General features: G+C 36.2%; 2 protein-coding genes across 2 annotated transcripts; one reads left to right on the forward strand and one right to left on the reverse strand.

The window, feature by feature from the left end:
• Positions 1–373: 373 nt before the first annotated feature.
• On the forward strand, positions 374–1,871 carry LOC145048664 (cyclase-like protein 2). Its single transcript, XM_078997237.1, has 6 exons — positions 374–812; positions 918–962; positions 1,054–1,126; positions 1,204–1,301; positions 1,445–1,515; positions 1,605–1,871. Exons 1-6 carry the CDS (start codon positions 467–469, stop codon positions 1,728–1,730), a joined length of 759 nt encoding a protein of 252 aa, XP_078853363.1. The 5' UTR covers positions 374–466; the 3' UTR covers positions 1,731–1,871.
• Positions 1,872–1,903: 32 nt separating this feature from the next.
• On the reverse strand, positions 1,904–11,886 carry LOC145048663 (uncharacterized). The gene is made up of 7 exons (XM_078997235.1): positions 10,701–11,886; positions 10,409–10,539; positions 10,239–10,295; positions 3,071–3,404; positions 2,786–2,971; positions 2,578–2,678; positions 1,904–2,497 (listed from the first exon to the last, which is right to left on the reverse strand). The coding sequence occupies exons 1-7, from the start codon at positions 11,751–11,753 to the stop codon at positions 2,035–2,037; spliced, it is 2,325 nt and encodes a 774-aa protein (XP_078853361.1). The 5' UTR covers positions 11,754–11,886; the 3' UTR covers positions 1,904–2,034.
• Positions 11,887–17,675: the final 5,789 nt, after the last annotated feature.

Raw genomic sequence — 17,675 nt, forward strand, 5'->3', positions numbered from 1 at the left:
GGGATTTATGTGGTAGGCTTTCAACATCCAAAAAACAACGCTAACTTCAACTCTTTGACTTCTGACCACCAATACTAATTGTCTACATCACTTTGAACATGGATCCTTTGATTTTCTTGAACTTCTTTTCTCTGCATAAATTTCTTGAATTTGAGCAAGAGTTCATACAACGTGGCATAAGGTTAATCAGTCACACGTCATGTGATTTATCCAAACTATTCTTGGATTTTGCCGACTTCTAGTGGGGACAAATTTGATGTGCTCATAAATGACGGAAGCGTGAAAGTGAAAGGTGATACTTTTCAACCATAATCGGCCAATTCAATTCAACGAATGCTATATTATATAAAGGTTATACTTTTCAATCATAATCGGCCATTTTCAATTCAACGAATGTTATATTATACTATATATAATTAACCTCTTCCAAAAGACCCTCTCAAGTCTCAAGAGCTTATCAAGAAAGATGAACCCTAAGTTGATATTTCTCTTACTTGTTATATCTTATGTGTCATCTTCCACACAAGATGGTGACGAGTTGATTCCTCCAAGAGTGGACGTTTATGAAAGTGGGAAAATTTACGATATTACCCATAGGGTTAGCTCAAGAACACTTTCAGGGATTTATGTTGAAGGAATTGGGGAGTACCTTACACTCTATCTCAGCATGAGAAATGGATCAGATTATAACTTCTCGATCATAAAGTTACCTGCTCATTCTGGTACTCATGTGGATGCACCTGGACATTTTTATGAAAATTATTTTGAAGAAGGGTTTGATGTCGATAGTCTTGACTTAGAAGTACTCAATGGTAGTAAACTAAACTCAAATCCTATTATCTGCCTTTTACTTTTTGTGTATATGTACTTAATTAATTAGCTTTATGTGTTATTATATTCCATTTTTTTCTTCACAGGTCCAGCATTATTAGTTGATGTTCCAAGGGACAAGAACATAACAGGTAACACTCTGAAACATAAGTTTCTTTAAGCAACTTATGTTTTCTAATCTTTCTATGAGCTAATTTTTAATAATTTGTTGACTTTTTTCAGCTGAAGTTATGAAGTCCTTGAACATTCCCAAAGGAGTAAAACGTGTGCTTTTCAGAACATTAAACACCGATAGGTAACACTCTTTCACTTTTCTTTTTCTTTTTTCTTTTTCTTTTAAATAATATTATCCTTTTGAATGGTGAATTTCAGGCAGTTAATGACACAAAAGAGATTCGACACAAGTTACGTGGGATTCATGGAGGATGGAGCCCAGTGGTTGAAAGACAACACTGACGTCAAACTTGTTGGTAAAAATACTAAAATACTCTCGTCCAGTTTGGATTTTACAAATATACCCCTTATTTGTGAGAACAAGTTTGTATGTCATCTATTGCTTGCTAAAAAAAAAGTATTGGTATTATTTTTATTTTAATTTTTTTTAATTTTGTAGGTATTGATTACTTGTCGGTTGCTGCATATGATGATCTCGTTTCCGCACATCGTGTTTTCTTAAAGAGCAGGGTAAAGACAAATATTCTCCCTCTTGCAAAACATAAATGTCTAAAATACCCTTTAACAAAATTGAACACTGCTACTTTTTGTGGTTTCAGGAAATCATTCTTGTTGAAGGTTTGAAACTTGACGATGTGGAAACAGGATTATATAATGTCCACTGCTTACCCTTAAGGTTACTAGGAGCAGAAGGATCTCCCATTAGATGCATCCTCATCAAGTGAAGTAAAGCATGTTCATAAATATATAAACTCTGTTTTCTTTTTCAACTTCCCTTTGGTTTTTTGACTTTTGGTTGTAAGCTAGCAGTTAGTTTGTTCTTGCAAAAGTACTAAAACATATAATATATTTTTGGTTTTATAGAATGATCAGGTTTAGATACATATGTAAAGAATGCTGGGCAACAATAGTCATTCTGGATATGAGGAAATTAAGAGAAAAGACCAAATCAACAATGTGTGTTTTTAATTACAAGATTATATAACTAAGATTGTGTTGTAGCTAGAGAATTAAAATATTATTACAAGATTATATAATTGGTCTGTACTCAATGCCTTGCACAATAAGCCCTTTCATTCCAAATGAAGGGGTATCATAAAAGGTCAATTGAAGATCATGCCCACACTTTTCATCAACAAAACGTTCATAGGTATCACCAAATTGATATTCCAATACTTGTACTTCCATCCAACCATCGTTCCTTTTCTGTGGGAGGCCTTCCAATATTTTGGGTCTACTCAACGGGTTGTGGGTATTTTGATAAGCCTTTGGTTTAATAACGGGTGTTCGGGGACTAAGTAAATATATATACCATGAATCACCGTTTTTATATTCATAACTCCTCACACGCACACGAGGTTCAAACCAAAAATGGGTTTCTTGTAATTTGTAAACAAGGTAAGCAGCATAGTTTTTTCCAAGTGATTGCATTCTAGGTCTGCAATATATGTGAAAGCTGTCGAAAACTGGATCAAAAGCCACTTGTTTAAATCTGCAAATCAAAAAGACATATATTTATATATATAGAAATAGAAGAATAATCTTAATCTGGAGTGCAAAAGGGTTTGGAACCTTGATTCGGGTGAAGAAGTCCAGCTCCAACCTTTTTGATCCAAAGCCAGTGTTGCTGATTGCAAAAAACACTTCTTTCCATTTTTTGCAAGAGAAAACCACTGTGAATTGAATAATCAATAATGTTGGTTCACATGTTCAACATTAACAGCTATATTTATGAGAGTAATAGATTGTAGAATTAATGAATCATATATGTCAAATATACCAGTTCACCATCATTCATTGGGATGCCCTTGCATAGAATGGAATAGAGCTCGTTTTTTGTTGTACATTGCAAAGCATCTTTTGACCAGCAGAGTATCTCTTCATAATCATGTGGCAAATTTAGTTCCCAATCTGTGTCTGATTCTAATATGGATACCTTCTCATCCTCTGGCGCTTTATCTTCCACCTATATATAAAAGATATAAGTATTGGAGTTTGAAGCAAAAAAAAAAAAAAAAAAAAAAAAAAAAAGATAAATTAAATGACTAAAATCGATTTGGCGTACTCTCTCTAGGGGAAAAAACACGATGCCATCTACTCCAATTCGATGTGAGCTTTCAAAAGTAATTTCAAGTTCAATAGTTCTCGTGGTGCTAGTAAACTGATACAATTCAGCTATCAACCACCCATCTTCTCCCTCATCTGCCAAATATGAAGTCGAATGTTTTGTCTCCCCAGCCAATATGTACTTGAGGCGTACATCACAGTCCTTATAGTTTACTTTGGGGTCCAGAAGGAAGACAAGGTTTACTGTGTATGTGGTATGTAGTGACAAAAATTGTGCTATGACATGTGTTTTGAATTCCATATAAAAAAATCCTCCGATGTTACTTGAAATTCTGCAAGAAAGATAATACATTCTATATGAAAATATTCTCCGAAGTTACATGAAAATCCTCTGAAGTCACTTGAAAATTTGCTTACATCTTCAATACTCTGTATTCTTTTAGAATTATTAATTTTTTTTTGTCTATATACGAATTTTAATTAGGGTTGAACATGGTACGGTACCAGACATTTTTCCTTGAAACCGTATACCGTACCAATTATAGTTGGCAGTGAAATTTAGCTATCTGTGAGAAAGTGATAATTGTTCACCTTATTTGTTATTAATCAATAACGAGTACTTATACAAAATACAACAAGAATATAGGAGATATACATGGAATATTGTAAGCTAACTAAAGTAAACAAATAATCTAATTATGTATGATATTTATCTCCAATACCCCCCCTCAAGCGCACATGTGGTGGGCGAACTCGAAGCTGATCACGGAACTTTTCAAACAACGGTTTGGGTAAAGATGTCAGCCACTTGAAGCTTGGTGGGAACAAATTGTATATGCAATTTGCCAGATAAAACAAGTTCCCTAATAAAATGATGATCAATGTCTATATGTTTTGCCCGCTTATGTGAAATAGGATTTTGACTCAAGAAAATAGCACTTAAGTTGTCACAAAGCAAGGTAGGGCGAGATGATGGCAAGGCATTCAGATCACGTAACAGATGGGTAATCCAAATCAATTCTGCTGCAGTATTTGCCATGGCACGATACTCAGATTCACAACTTGACCTGGAAACAGTAGGTTGTTTCTTGGCACTCCAAGAAACAAGATTACCACCAAAGAAGATGGAATAGCCATAAGTGGAGCGCCGGGTTTCAATACAACGAGCCCAATCGGCATCCGAATAACCAATGAGCATTGACTTTGTAGGAACTGAAAAATGAAGACCATGAGTTATAGTGCCTTTGACATAGCGTAAAATCCTTTTGACAAGGGTAAAATGGTCAACAGTAGGAGCATGAAGGAACTGACTTGGTTGATTAACAGCATAAGAAAGATCAGGCCGTGTAATTGTCAAATATTGTAATGCTCCAACAAAGGATCGATATAAGGTAGTGTCATGAAAAGCTGTGCCAGTAGTAGTAAAGACATCATTAGTGGCAAGAGGAGTACCAACAGGTTTGGAATCAAGAAGGCCTGCACGACGTAAGATGTCATGAGCATATTTACTTTGATTGAGAAACAAACCATTCGAAGTATAGGTAACCTCAAGGCCAAGAAAATAACTCAATTTGCCTAGATCCTTAATAGCAAATTCAGTTTTCAAACGACTAATAAAGCGTGCAATGGATGGGGAATGATTTCCAGTGAGAATGATATCATCAACATACACAAGGAGGTAGAGTAAGCATGGCCCTTGATGGAAAATAAAAAGTGATGTATCAGCTTGACTACATTTGAAGCCTTGAGCAACTAGGAAAGAACTAAAGCGTTGAAACCAAGCCCGTGGAGCTTGACGAAGGCCATATAACGCCTTGTTGAGACGACACACATGATTTGGATGCTTAGAATCAACATACCCCGGAGGTTGCTCCATATATACTGTTTCACGTAAATTACCATTTAAAAAGGCATTTTTAACATCAAGCTGATGAAGATTCCATCGATTTGTGACAGCCAAGGACAAAACAATTCGAACAGTTGTGGCCTTAACAACGGGACTAAAAGTGTGGAAAAAATCAAACCCCGGAATTTGGGTGAACCCTTGTGCTACTAGATGAGCTTTATGCCGATCAACAGAGCCATCAGCATGATATTTAGTGCGAAAGACCCACTTAGATCCAACAATATTGACATTTGATGGCCGTGGTACGAGAGTCCAGGTATGATGATCCCATAGAGCTCGAATTTCTTCATTCATGGCACGACACCAATGAGCATGTTTGGATGCTGATTTAAAACCCTTAGGTTCTTTAGCAGCAAATAAGGCAGCATGTAAACATGTCGGAGCAATTGCGAGAAGATCAAAAATATGGCGGGGTTTAATAGTGCCAGCTTTCCCGCGAGTGATCATCGAATGCCCAGGTGGTGAATGAGGAGCTGGTGGTGATGCCTGCGGTGGAGAGGGTTGCGATGGAGGCGGAGGCACAGGAGCAGGAGACGGCTATGGTGAGGGCGGTGGCAGGGGTGCAGCAGCAGCAGTGATAGGATCATTAAGCAGGCACGGAACACATGGGGCTGTAGAAGAACTCGATGTTGATGATGACGAGGGCACGGGTGCTTTTGGTGTATCGAGTACAGTAGTAGGTATGTCATCTGAATAAGAACTTAAAAATAACGTGAGTTCGTCTGTAGATGATGGACCACCAGCGAATAGGAAGAAGGTTTCGTCAAACTTGGCATGCCGAGTAATAAAAGTTTTTGTAGTAATGGGATCAAAACACTTGTATCCTTTGTACTGTGTGCAATAGCCGAGAAAGATGCATGCAATGCTCCGTGGTGCTAATTTATGTTCCACATAGGGTCGTAAGTAAGGAAAAACCCGATAACCAAAGGCCTTAAAGTTGTTGTAGTCAGGGACGACTTTGTAGAGAATCTCGAAAGGGGATTTATTTAGTAGTAACTTGGTTGGCAAACGATTTATGACATAGGTTGCAGAGGTGAAAGCTTCTAACCAACGATCTGCAGGGGCATTAGCACCAAATAACATGGCGAGTCCGGTTTCAGTGAGATGGCGATGCTTGCGTTCGACACGACCATTTTGTTGAGGAATGTAAGGACATGACATTTGATGGTGAGTGCCATTGTCAGCAAATAATTTAGCAACCCGACGATTAAGAAATTCTGTACCACCGTCACTTTGAAAGGTTTTCATCTTGCAAGAGAATTGGGTTTGAACAAAAGTTAAGAATGTGACTAAAACCTCATAAAAGTTAGATTTCTTTTTAAGCGGATAAAACCAAGAAAACCGAGAGTAATCATCAACAAACAAGGCATAATATCTGTAACCATCAACAGAAGCAACTGGAGCGGGTCCCCATAAATCACAGTGAACTAAATCAAGAACATGTAAAGAGCGTTTCTCATTCAACTTAAAGGGTAAACGATGTTGCTTGGAAAGTGCACAAGAAGAACAAATACTAGAACTTGGTAAAGTAGAGGTAACACTTAAATATCCATGGTTTTTAAGAAAAAAAACAATATCATAAGCAACATGGCCAAGTCTTTTGTGCCATAAATCAAAAGACGCTTTATTAGAAGAGACCACGGATGCCACCAGAGCTTGAGATGCGGAATGAAGCACATATAGACCATCCTTATACTTGCCGGTTGCCAAGATCTTTTTTGTGACTTTGTCCTGAATAGCAAAGGAGGACCGAGACAACAGAAAATCAACCGGGTAATCATTAGTTAATTTGCTGACAGATAAAAGTTGCTTTTTCAGATGGGGAACGACAAGAACATCGCGTAATTTTAAGTGTGGAGCAATTGATAAAGTACCAGTATGAGAGATGGGAAGCATATTACCGTTTCCAAAAACAACCTTGTCTTTGCCATGATAAGGAGCAGATGAGTCAAGATTAGCCGAAGAAGGAGCCATGTGGGCAGTCGCACCTGAATCTACGTACCAATCCGCAGAAGATTCATTGATGTTGCAATCTGCATGAAAGGCTTGAGCGAGGTTTGCGGCAGAATGAGATGACCGGTGAGCATAGGTGCTGAGATCTGGATAGGCACTCGCATAATGACCATCCGTGCGACAGAGCTGGCAGTGAGGAGGTCGTCGACCAGACCGATCTCTACCTCGATTTGAAGAGTTGCCACGGTGGTTTGATTGACCTGATCGGCCCCTTCCGCGAGAGGTATTTGCAGTAAAAGCAGCAGGGGGAGGTGTTGATTCATGCAAGGAGGAGAGAAAGAGCTCGTGGCCTTCAGCATGAGCGACCAAATCACGAAATAGAGGACGCGTAGGGAGAGCACGATGGGCAGTGGAAAAGGTCTCGAAGGTCGGTCCCAAACCACACAAGAACCAGTGACTTTTATCATCGTTAGAAACGGGTTTTCCAATGGCCTGTAACTGATCACAAAGACTCTTAAATTGCTTAGCATAATTAGAGACAGAGAGATTACCCTTCTTAAGTTGACGTAAGGAATCTTTAAGATTCTGGGATCGCTCCTGGGAATCATGGCTATAGACAGATTCCAAAGTAGTCCACACTTCACGGGGGGTGGAAAGACCAAGAACTTCTGCCATGGATTCTTCAGAGAGGGACGATTGAAGGATCAAAAGAACCTTTTGATCGAGTTCTACCCAAGCATCATGGGCTGGGTTGGGAGCTGCTTTTTCGTCAACGATGGTGGTGGATGGCGGGATGGTAGAGGAACCATCGACATGACTCATCCATTTTTGATGAAGAAGAAGAGGTGTAATCTGATTCTTCCAGAGGAGGTAATTAGAAGAATTTAGCTTGATGGTTAGCATGTGAATGAGGGTATTAAGAGAGAAGGTATTTTCCAAGGAGCCCATCGTCGATTTCAGAGAGGAACAAGAAGAGAGGAGGGGCGATTAGGGTTAGGAACGTGAGATGGCTGATACCATGTGAGAAAGTGATAATTGTTCACCTTATTTGTTATTAATCAATAACGAGTACTTATACAAAATACAACAAGAATATATGAGATATACATGGAATATTGTAAGCTAACTAAAGTAAACAAATAATCTAATTATGTATGATATTTATCTCCAATACTATCATTACCCTACCAAATATACTTGCTACCAACTTGTTGGCTACCAAGAGTTTTGGTTGGTATATATTGGTATTGGTATATACCAAAAACTCAAACTAATATGAATTTGAAGATTTTAATCGTTGATAATCTATATAAGTCTTCAAAATATAATCATCACCCGTGGTTCGGAAGTTTTCCGAACTTGAAAACAAAATAAGCAAATTAATTTATAATATATATATATATATATATATATATATATATATATATATATATATATATATATATATATATATAATCATCACCCGTGGTTCAGAAGTTTTCCGAAGTTGCATAAATTAATTTGTCTTTTACTAAATTCTTATTTGTGAACATTGAGTAATCATCCAAGCCTTAAATTATAACTAACATTCATTTTTTAAATGATATATATATATATATATATATATATATATATATATATATATATATATATATATATATATATATATATATATATATATATATATATATATATATATAATTGGTTGGTACGGTATTACCATGGTATTCGAAATTCTATACCATTACCGTACCAAGATTACTCAATTGGTATGGTATTACCAACCAAATATATTAGCTACCAAACATATCGGTAACCAACTTAATTAGTTTGGTTGGTAGCATATTGGTTGGTTTTCTTTGGCACATAATTGACAGCTCTAATTTTAATCATGACAACCTCGTTTCCACGAGTTATATATATATATATATATATATATATATATATATATATATATATATATATATATATACCAAATAGAGTGGACAAGTTGGCTGACGTCCCCGGGCCTTGGTTTTGGATGGGCCCCAAAATTAATTCCGTTCGATATTACATATATAATGTTTGTTAAAAATTAAATCAAGATTTTCCTAGTTGAGTTGGATAGGATGCCTCATTTAGGTGTCACTCTGCTGTAAGCCTCCTGCTTCGATTCTCCTATGTATATGGCATTTGTTTTATTTTGTTAAATGGGAGAAAAGAGGGTTTCTTTTTTTATTTACTTTTTTATCATAACCAAATTACTTTGGAGAAAAATAAGAGGCCCCCTTTTTCTTTTATTACTTTATATTTTAGCATAAAAAAAAATATTTTTTATGTATTATTTTGATTATGGTGAGTAACATCTTATTATAAATCTATTTTGGGTGTGTTTGGCACGGAGCTTTTGGAAGCGTTTGAGAGCTTCTAGCTTTTAGCTTTTGATAAAAAGTTCTAGTTTAAACAAAAAACTTCGTTTGACAGTACGGGTGTTTAGCTTTTAGTTTTAACAAAACGCTCCGATTCTAAAAGCTACTTCATGTAGCGTTTAACAAAACGCTCATGAGCTTTTGAAATCAATTTCCATAATTACCCTTAAAAATATATTTATACATTTATTTATTTTTAATCAATTGTCTTTTTATGTAATTTTATATATTTCAAAAGCTTCTACCTACTTTTGCTAAACATTCATATAACAAATAAATACTACAGCTTGCCGCTACCAGCTACCTGCTACATGCTACTAGCTACCCGCTACCAACTAAAGACTACCCGTTTTCAGCTAACAGCTACTTTTGTCAAACACATCCTTTATGTATCACTTTAAAGAATTTATATTCGAGTCTTACACCTGATTTGTTGAATTGGAATCTAAATTTAAAAAATAGGCCCTACATTCTTATTATTCGGTTATAAAAATGGTCATTTGATTATTTTTAATATTATTTTTATAAACCACTAAAACGATCATTTCATATAAAAGTTGGTATCTTACATAGCCTTTTAATATATAATAACTATTGTGTATAGATTTGTTAATAAAAATCATGATAAGCTATGCCTTAAGTAGGTCTTTTTTTACACCAAAATATGATTTGTTTTCTTGTTTTTTTTCCAAACACAAAAACGGTTTTTTTTTTCTTTTCAAAAATTCGTTTATTTTATTTTGTTTTGTCATTTGTTTTTTTAACTCATATTCTTTAAAGATAATATATATATATATATATATATATATATATATATATATATATATATATATATATATATATATATATATATATATATATATATATATATGATAGTTTAGAAGCCTAGGAATTAAGAAAAAAAAAGGGAGGAAAGTAACCTTGATGTCTTTCCATGAAACAATGGAGTTGATGACATATAGTAGTCTACTTCAGCTCTGGACCAATTAAGATTATGCTGTTAGTCTATGTTAAGATTCAATACGTGGAGAATAGTTAAAAACCTAGATAGAATTAATGAAACAACAAGGAGGATGACAACTGATAATACCCATAGTTGCGATTATCCCTGAAATAACTGATGTCAAATGGAGCTTGTGGTTTTCCTGCATAGCGAATAGCTTCCAAACATTTTGTTGCTGATATCATTTCATAACGTTCTCCATTCTTATTTATAAACCACTGTCCATGCATTAAAAGAACTCAATTAGTAAGTTGAGGTGATTATATAAGATAAAGATCAGTACGTAGAGAGCCAAGATTTTCTCTAAAATTTAATCTATAATATAATATAATTCATATTGATTTCTTATAAAGAATGACATGGCTAGCTAATTAATTACCGTTGTGCCCTTGTCAACTAAGATTCCTTTGAAAAGATACATCTTTAGTTCCTCAGTAGAGCTGTAGGCAAGAGAAGGCACCGCAGTCTTAATGAACTCTTCATAATCCATTATTAATGGTTCCACATGGTCACAGATTTCCTGAAACCGAAGTGCAATCTCAAGTTTTTCCACAACGTGAGATATCATTGGCCGTTGCTCACGAGATTTTTGCAAACATCGGTACGCAATGTCTGAAAATATTTCTAATGACCTCCGATCCATTTGTTGCTTCAGATCTTTAAAGATAATCTTGTTTAATCTCTTTTGTTTGTAGCTTTTTTTCCACATCCCTACAAAACTCTGAAAATGACCGTTCTTGTATTCGAAGCATAGTCTCCCACACAATACTTCAAACAAGACGACACCAAAAGAGTAAACGTCCGACTCTTTTGTTAGGATGCATGTCTCCATATACACCGGATCTATGTACCCCATGGTACCAACAACATTGGAGATAAGAATTGTGTGTTGCTGATTAGCGGGTCCTAGTTTCGACAGTCCCATGTCAGAAACTTTAGCATTCCAGTTCTCATCTAATAGGATGTTGGAGCTTTTAATATCACGGTGGAGAACTCTTTGTTGTGACTCCTTGGGATCATGAAGGTAGCACAGTCCAGTTGCAGCCCCAAGGCATATCTTCAGACGTTGCCTCCACGTGAGAGTTGTGTCACTCAAATGGCGATCGAGGCTTCCACGAGATGCACGATTGTACACAAGAATTTTCTCTCCATCCTCGTCGCAAAATCCCAACAGAGAGATGAGATTTTCATGTGTGTAACAGGAAAGCATTAGTATCTCTTTCAAGAACTCTGGGTCTCCTTGCCCGTAGTTACGATCTAGACGCTTAAAAGCAACCATCTCTTCCCCATAAGAGTCGGACAATACTCCTTCATACACCTTACCGAATCCACCTTTTCCGATTAGTTTGCTGTTATCAAAGTTGCTTGTTGCCGATTTTATGGCTTCAAGATGGATTTTAAGGTGTTGAAACTCCTTGAGAATGGCATCCATAATTTGTTGATCGATCAACAGGTAATCAATGTTTTTTAAGGGTGTGGTGTGAAAATGTTATTTGTTGATCAATAGGTAATTTTGAAGTTGCGAAGGAAAGGGATGGGGTACTGTTAAATAACATGGAGAACGGACAGCCATGTCTAGGAAAGCCAGGGCAGGACATGTTCCTAGTTAGTTCCTGCCCACTTCCTTTTCCTTTTTTCTTTCTTTCATTCATATTAACTTTTAAAATTAAATTTTCACATACAAATTTTCCCATATATGTATACTATACGCTTTCTATAAGGAAATTGAAGTCGGTATCATTTTGACCAAATGGTATAAATGGGTTCCCATCGTTCACATACACCATTTTATTAGGTCGCTTTTTCCAGTTTTCAGTTAAATCGTTTAGTTAACATCTTTAAACCAATTGCATAACCAAACTAAATAAGATTCGGTTTAATTGGATTCGGTTTATGCAGCAGTTACGGTTTAAAATAAGCCGAACAAAATTCCGCATGAAAAAATAAATATATAATTAAAATTTTGAGCTCAACACAATAATCTTGAACGGTCTAAATTAAATTAAACTCGTTCTAAACTACCCTCATATTTCGAAAAACTGGATTTTTTATTAGAAAAGTTGTCAAAAAACTAACAAACAATTACAATGGACTGTAGCTAAAGCTGGGTTTAAAAGCCACATAGCTTTTCTATTCAACGAAACAAACCAATTATAAAAATGAACAATTAATCTATCCGTCAAAGCATTTCTTTTGACAGAGTGATCACTAAAAATAATTTCACTCCTAAATTTCCAAAGAAAACACCACATCGTCAATGATTATCGATTCAAGCGCTATGCATTTAAGGCCATACATATAAATCAAGTCAATCCACAATATAACATTCTAGATATCCACAAAATTCAGGATGATCAAATCACACAACCAACCAAGGAAACTCTTAAAGACTTGAATCAAGATGTTTCAGATTTTATACAAAATAATCTCCTACAAACGTGTTTTTTGTTTGGTGTTTTGCCATAACTAAAATTAACTTGGAACTGTTTCTGATTATTCTGTGATTCAGGATTGTGCTTTGCAAGTCAGCTATATGTAGGTTTTGTGTCTTTTAAGGAAGTATGGTTTGGAATTTATTGAAAGATGTTATTGTTGGTAAGAGGATCAAGGCCTATGAATTGTGTATTTGGAACTGAGGCTGGACCGGGGAAAGTTATGTGTTAGGCCGCTTCTGAGGGTTAAGATTTTAAGTTGGAAATGTGGAGATCCAAATGTATCGATATAGAAGTGTAGAGCTCTTCAAGACCTTTCCGTGGATATAAAAAACACTGAATTCAGAGTTGAAACAAAGAAGTTATGACTATTCGAAGTTGGAAAGGATTTGGGGAAAAATTGAGCTCACAACGTGAGCAGATGGAGCTCATGACGTGAGAAACGATTAAAAGAAAATGATAATTTAAACTGTGCTCAGTATGTGAGCATTAGGAGCTCACGACATGAGAACTGTGCAGCCCAAGCCCAAGAGTTTTAGGGTTTTCAACATATATAAGTGTTAGTTTTGTGTTTTTAGGGCATTTTATGAGCCCTCATCATATCTAGATCATTTTGAGAGAAACCCTAGCCCCCCTTTCACCAATTTGAGCCTCCCCTCCCCTCATCCATCCATTTATGAAGATTTTGAAGAAGTAGAAGAAGTTCTTGGTGCTTAGATCCAGCAAGCAAGTTCCTACACCAACTTAAAGTCATACCTTGGACCATGGTAAGTCCTCAAGTTCCAACATTTATGTGTTATTCTTCTAGATCTAGACTTTTATGCCTTTTTCTTCATGTTGGAGGTGGTTTGAGTGGTTGGATTCCATAAAGTTGCCAACTTTATAAATCCATTAGGTTCTTTTGAGGTTTGGTGTGCTAGATCTATGGTTTGGTTGACTTTTGGTCCCGTGAATGGGATTTGGATATCATTTTCACCATTTTCACATAATCATATTCAAGACATGCATTATACATGCATGTCCTTAAAGCAAAGATTTTTATGTTGCTTTTGATGTATGAAATCCCTCTGGAAAGTTGCAATGGATGACTTAATGGATTAAGGACTTAAGACATTAGGATTAGCATTAGACGTGGCTCACGACGTGACACAAGGAGTGTCACGACGTAAGAGTGGTTTTTACGCGATTGTTTCGATTAACTAAGCTCACGAAGTGACCAAGGAAGGTTCACGTCGTAAGGTCTATTGAGTGGGTCATCCGGGATCGAGTTGACTGAGTTGAAGTGAGTTGAGTTGGAATCTGGCCGAGTGCATCTAAGGAATGGTCACGACGTGAGTGTCAACTGATGGAAATATTAACTGTTGACTTTGATTTTAACTGTTGACTTTGAGTGTTGACTTTTGGTCAAATTGTTAGTTTTAGATGGTGGACTAAGGGTTTACCTTATATGGTTTGTTATGTGACATCCCCATATTCATGGTCATTTTAAAATTTTTATTTATGCATATTTGAAAATCAGAGTATCATTTTTAAAGAATAATATTGTGGAATTTGTTCCTAGAAAAACATGATAAATATATTATCAAAGCATTTCTGAAGAAATGTATTTTGTTTATATTAAAACTTTGGGATGTCATTGTCAATACAGAAACATAAGCATAAACATACCATATATTCATTTACACTAGTGATCTACATCTCCTTTAATCTCTCAGTGTAATGTAGCTTCATATCGACACCTGTGATACAAATAAACTGAGTGGGCCAGGTTGCGAAACCTGGTGAGTACATAGGGTTTTCAACCCACAATAATATAGTTAATTTGTTTCTTCACATAATTCATGTCAAATAATTAACCCGATTACCAATCCCATTTTCTTCATTTAATCTTCCCTAAAGATTTATCCTAGAGGGTCATCTCCTACATCGTATTTACCTCTCATTTCCTTAGATCACATTTCCTTATATGTTTGTTCCTAAGGACTTTTCCTAAGGTTTATCACATAGATAGCACTGATTCGGGGATTACTCCCTAATAAGTGTCTAGTAAGGGTTAGAGTATCATTGCATGAATACATAGTTACAACATCGACTGAACTCATAATTCATAATCAGGGTTAGAGTATCAACGCATGAATACATAGTTACAACATTGCCTGAACTCGTAATTCATCACCTACATGTTATGAGCCTACTGTTGTTTCCACATGACTGTCTAGAAATAGTCTATGGTCGTCATCTATACTCTGGTAGATGGCTACATTACCACATCACCATATCGCAGGTCAAGGTTATGGCATCTCGTCTCATATCACATCACCTATTTATCATCATGTATCTTCATTATACGTCGCTACCTAATATATATTTATAAGTATAAAAATACATATACAGTTTAAATCGTGTAAACATGTATAAATAGCTCATCTAGCATAGATATAAGGAACACAGATAGTATGCACGCATAGCACTTAATTTATATTAAATACTTCATATCTACGTGTAATATGAAAGTAACTATGTACTCACTTGTTAAAGTGATGATTCCAAACTCGGGCAACGCTTTGCTTCTAACAATTCTAGTATCCTTCGTCGAAACCAAGTATCATTATCGCTAGATTTTAGTCCAATATTTATTGTGACTAATTATTAGCTCTACGAGCTATATTGTTTTATAAGTGTTAAACAATAATTTTCAACCACTATGTACACTCAGGGGCCAAACATGAAACACAGGAGGGAAAGACCATTTTGGCATATAGCACTTCTGAAATTCAACAACCCTATGCGGCCCTTCAAACTAGATTCCCTGTATTGCGAGTAGTTAAAAGATATTATAATTGTTGGGTTTTGAGCACTATAACACTCCTATGGTGCACATGCAACCCTAAATGCTTTGGATCTATGTTTTCTCTATTATACATGCATATTTTTCAATTTTTCCAAAACATTGTCCTAACTAGCATACATATTGCCAATTGAATAAAACATCTAGTTAGATGACATACCATTTGAAGGAGTTGTAGTTCTTGACCCTTGAAAGCTTGAGCACCTCAAGTGTGATGTCTCTAATGGTTCACAAACACCAATATGCAAGAGGACAATATGCAAGAGGATGATTTAAGAGAATAATCTATTTATCTCAAAGAGAAGAGGAAACTGATTTTGGTCTATGGAGGGTTCTATTTATAGTGTGGGACATGCTAGGGTTACACTTGGTAAACCCTAATAACCCATGACTTTCCACATTCTCATGCTCCATGGTTTTAACCTCCATGGACTATCCATGGATTAGTTTAGCCCACAATCATGGGTCATTAGCCCAAACTTCAAGAATGATTGATTTACATAATCAATCCTCATATATTTAATTACTCTCTTTTGACCATAAAATTAATAAATTAATACTTGATCAATACTAATTAAATAATTTTGTATTAATATATTATACTTGTAATATATTAATAAACCATAAATAACCTTATTCTCAAAATTCATCCTATCAAATTGCACTGGTGAAGGCAACCCAAAACGACCTTGCTACAATCAGTTCAAGTACATACCAGTTATAGTTATGGGCATAGACACCAAATCCAACAGTCTCCTACTTGGGTAAGTCTAATAACTATTACTGCTTACGCACTTTAGGATCTAACTTAGCAATCGTAAGCTTTCAAAAGTCGTTGTCGAACTCTAACATAGTCAGTGACGCGTCCTTCAGATAAGTGATCATATATTCTAGGGATGAGCAAAAGGACTGAATCGGTTGGAACCGGCCCGAACCGGACCGGAACCGGGAACCGGCTTCGGCCAAAATCAAGAACCGAACCGGCCCGGCAGTTCTATCGGTTCCAGTTCTACCGGTTCTTGTTGTGTCTTCAAATGTTGGAACCGGTCCTTGAAAAATAGCATTATACGGTTCCGGTTTTTTCCGGTTCTACCGGTTTTTGTCGGTTCTACCGGTTCCGGTTGCTACCGGTTCCTGGTTCCAAAAATCCACAAAAATAACGTCCTGGTCCCGGCCCGACCGGTTCCATCGGGTTCCGGTTCCGGTTCCGGTTCCGACCGGTTCCCCGGTCCATTTACTCATCCCTAATATATTCCTCTGTTCTCAAGATATCTATGTGGACAAACACATGGAACATAGTTATACTTATTGTCCTTCAATTTTTTTCCTGATTTCCTATTCGTCTTACATAGAACATAACTGAACACATAGTTATACTTATTGTCCTCCAAGGTATTTGATGAAGTTTTTCAACCATATCGCTTCCTTCGATGCTTCGTTTTTGCTGCTATGTACTTTGATTCGCACGTTGAATCAGCTATAGTCTCATGCTTGGAACTTTTCCATGCCACTGCTCCTTTATTTAGGGTAAACACCCAGCCTGACTGAGAGCGGAAATTATCTCCATCTCAAGCTTACACACTCTATTAGGGTACTTTGTATGGACAAAACCATCTAGCTGACTCATGTTTTCCATTAAGGAAAGCGGTTTTGACATCCATTTTCCATATTTTATAGTCATGAAATGCAACAATGGCCAACAAAACCCTTATAGATTTGATCTTTGCTACTGGTGAGAAGGTATCATCATAGTCAACTCCCGGAGTTTGAGTAGAGCCCTTCGCAACCAGTCGTGCCTTATATGTGTGTACATTCCCATCCATGTCGGTCTTCTTCTTGAAGATCCATTTGCACCCGACTGTGTTACGACCTGATACATTGTCAACCAAGTTCCAAACTTGATGGCATACATGGACTGAATCTTGTTGTCCATAGCCTCCTTCCATTTTGTAGACTTGTGGCCTACCATGGCTTCCTTGTAGTTGTTAGGTTTATCTAAATTTAGCAGTGTGCTATCAGTGATAAATGTATCACCTTTAATAGTAATATAGAAACCATAAAACTCAGGGTATTT

The sequence above is a fragment of the Lactuca saligna genome, chromosome 5, assembly GCF_052625555.1.
Source record: "Lactuca saligna cultivar CGN05327 chromosome 5, ASM5262555v1, whole genome shotgun sequence".
Classification (NCBI taxonomy): domain Eukaryota; kingdom Viridiplantae; phylum Streptophyta; class Magnoliopsida; order Asterales; family Asteraceae; genus Lactuca; species Lactuca saligna.

Bases quoted from the DNA above. Each gene is read 5' to 3' on its own strand.
- LOC145048663 (XM_078997235.1), bottom strand. From the start codon at position 11,753: ATGGATGCCATTCTCAAGGAGTTTCAACACCTTAAAATCCATCTTGAA. The intron at 2,972-3,070 runs GTACGCCAAATC...TTTTATATATAG, and splicing joins TGTTTTTTCCCCTAGAGAGA to GTGGAAGATAAAGCGCCAGA. The intron at 2,679-2,785 runs GTATATTTGACA...TTCAATTCACAG, and splicing joins CAATGAATGATGGTGAACTG to TGGTTTTCTCTTGCAAAAAA.
- LOC145048664 (XM_078997237.1), top strand. From the start codon at position 467: ATGAACCCTAAGTTGATATTTCTCTTACTTGTTATATCTTATGTGTCA. The intron at 963-1,053 runs GTAACACTCTGA...GACTTTTTTCAG, and splicing joins AAGGGACAAGAACATAACAG to CTGAAGTTATGAAGTCCTTG. The intron at 1,516-1,604 runs GTAAAGACAAAT...TTGTGGTTTCAG, and splicing joins GTGTTTTCTTAAAGAGCAGG to GAAATCATTCTTGTTGAAGG.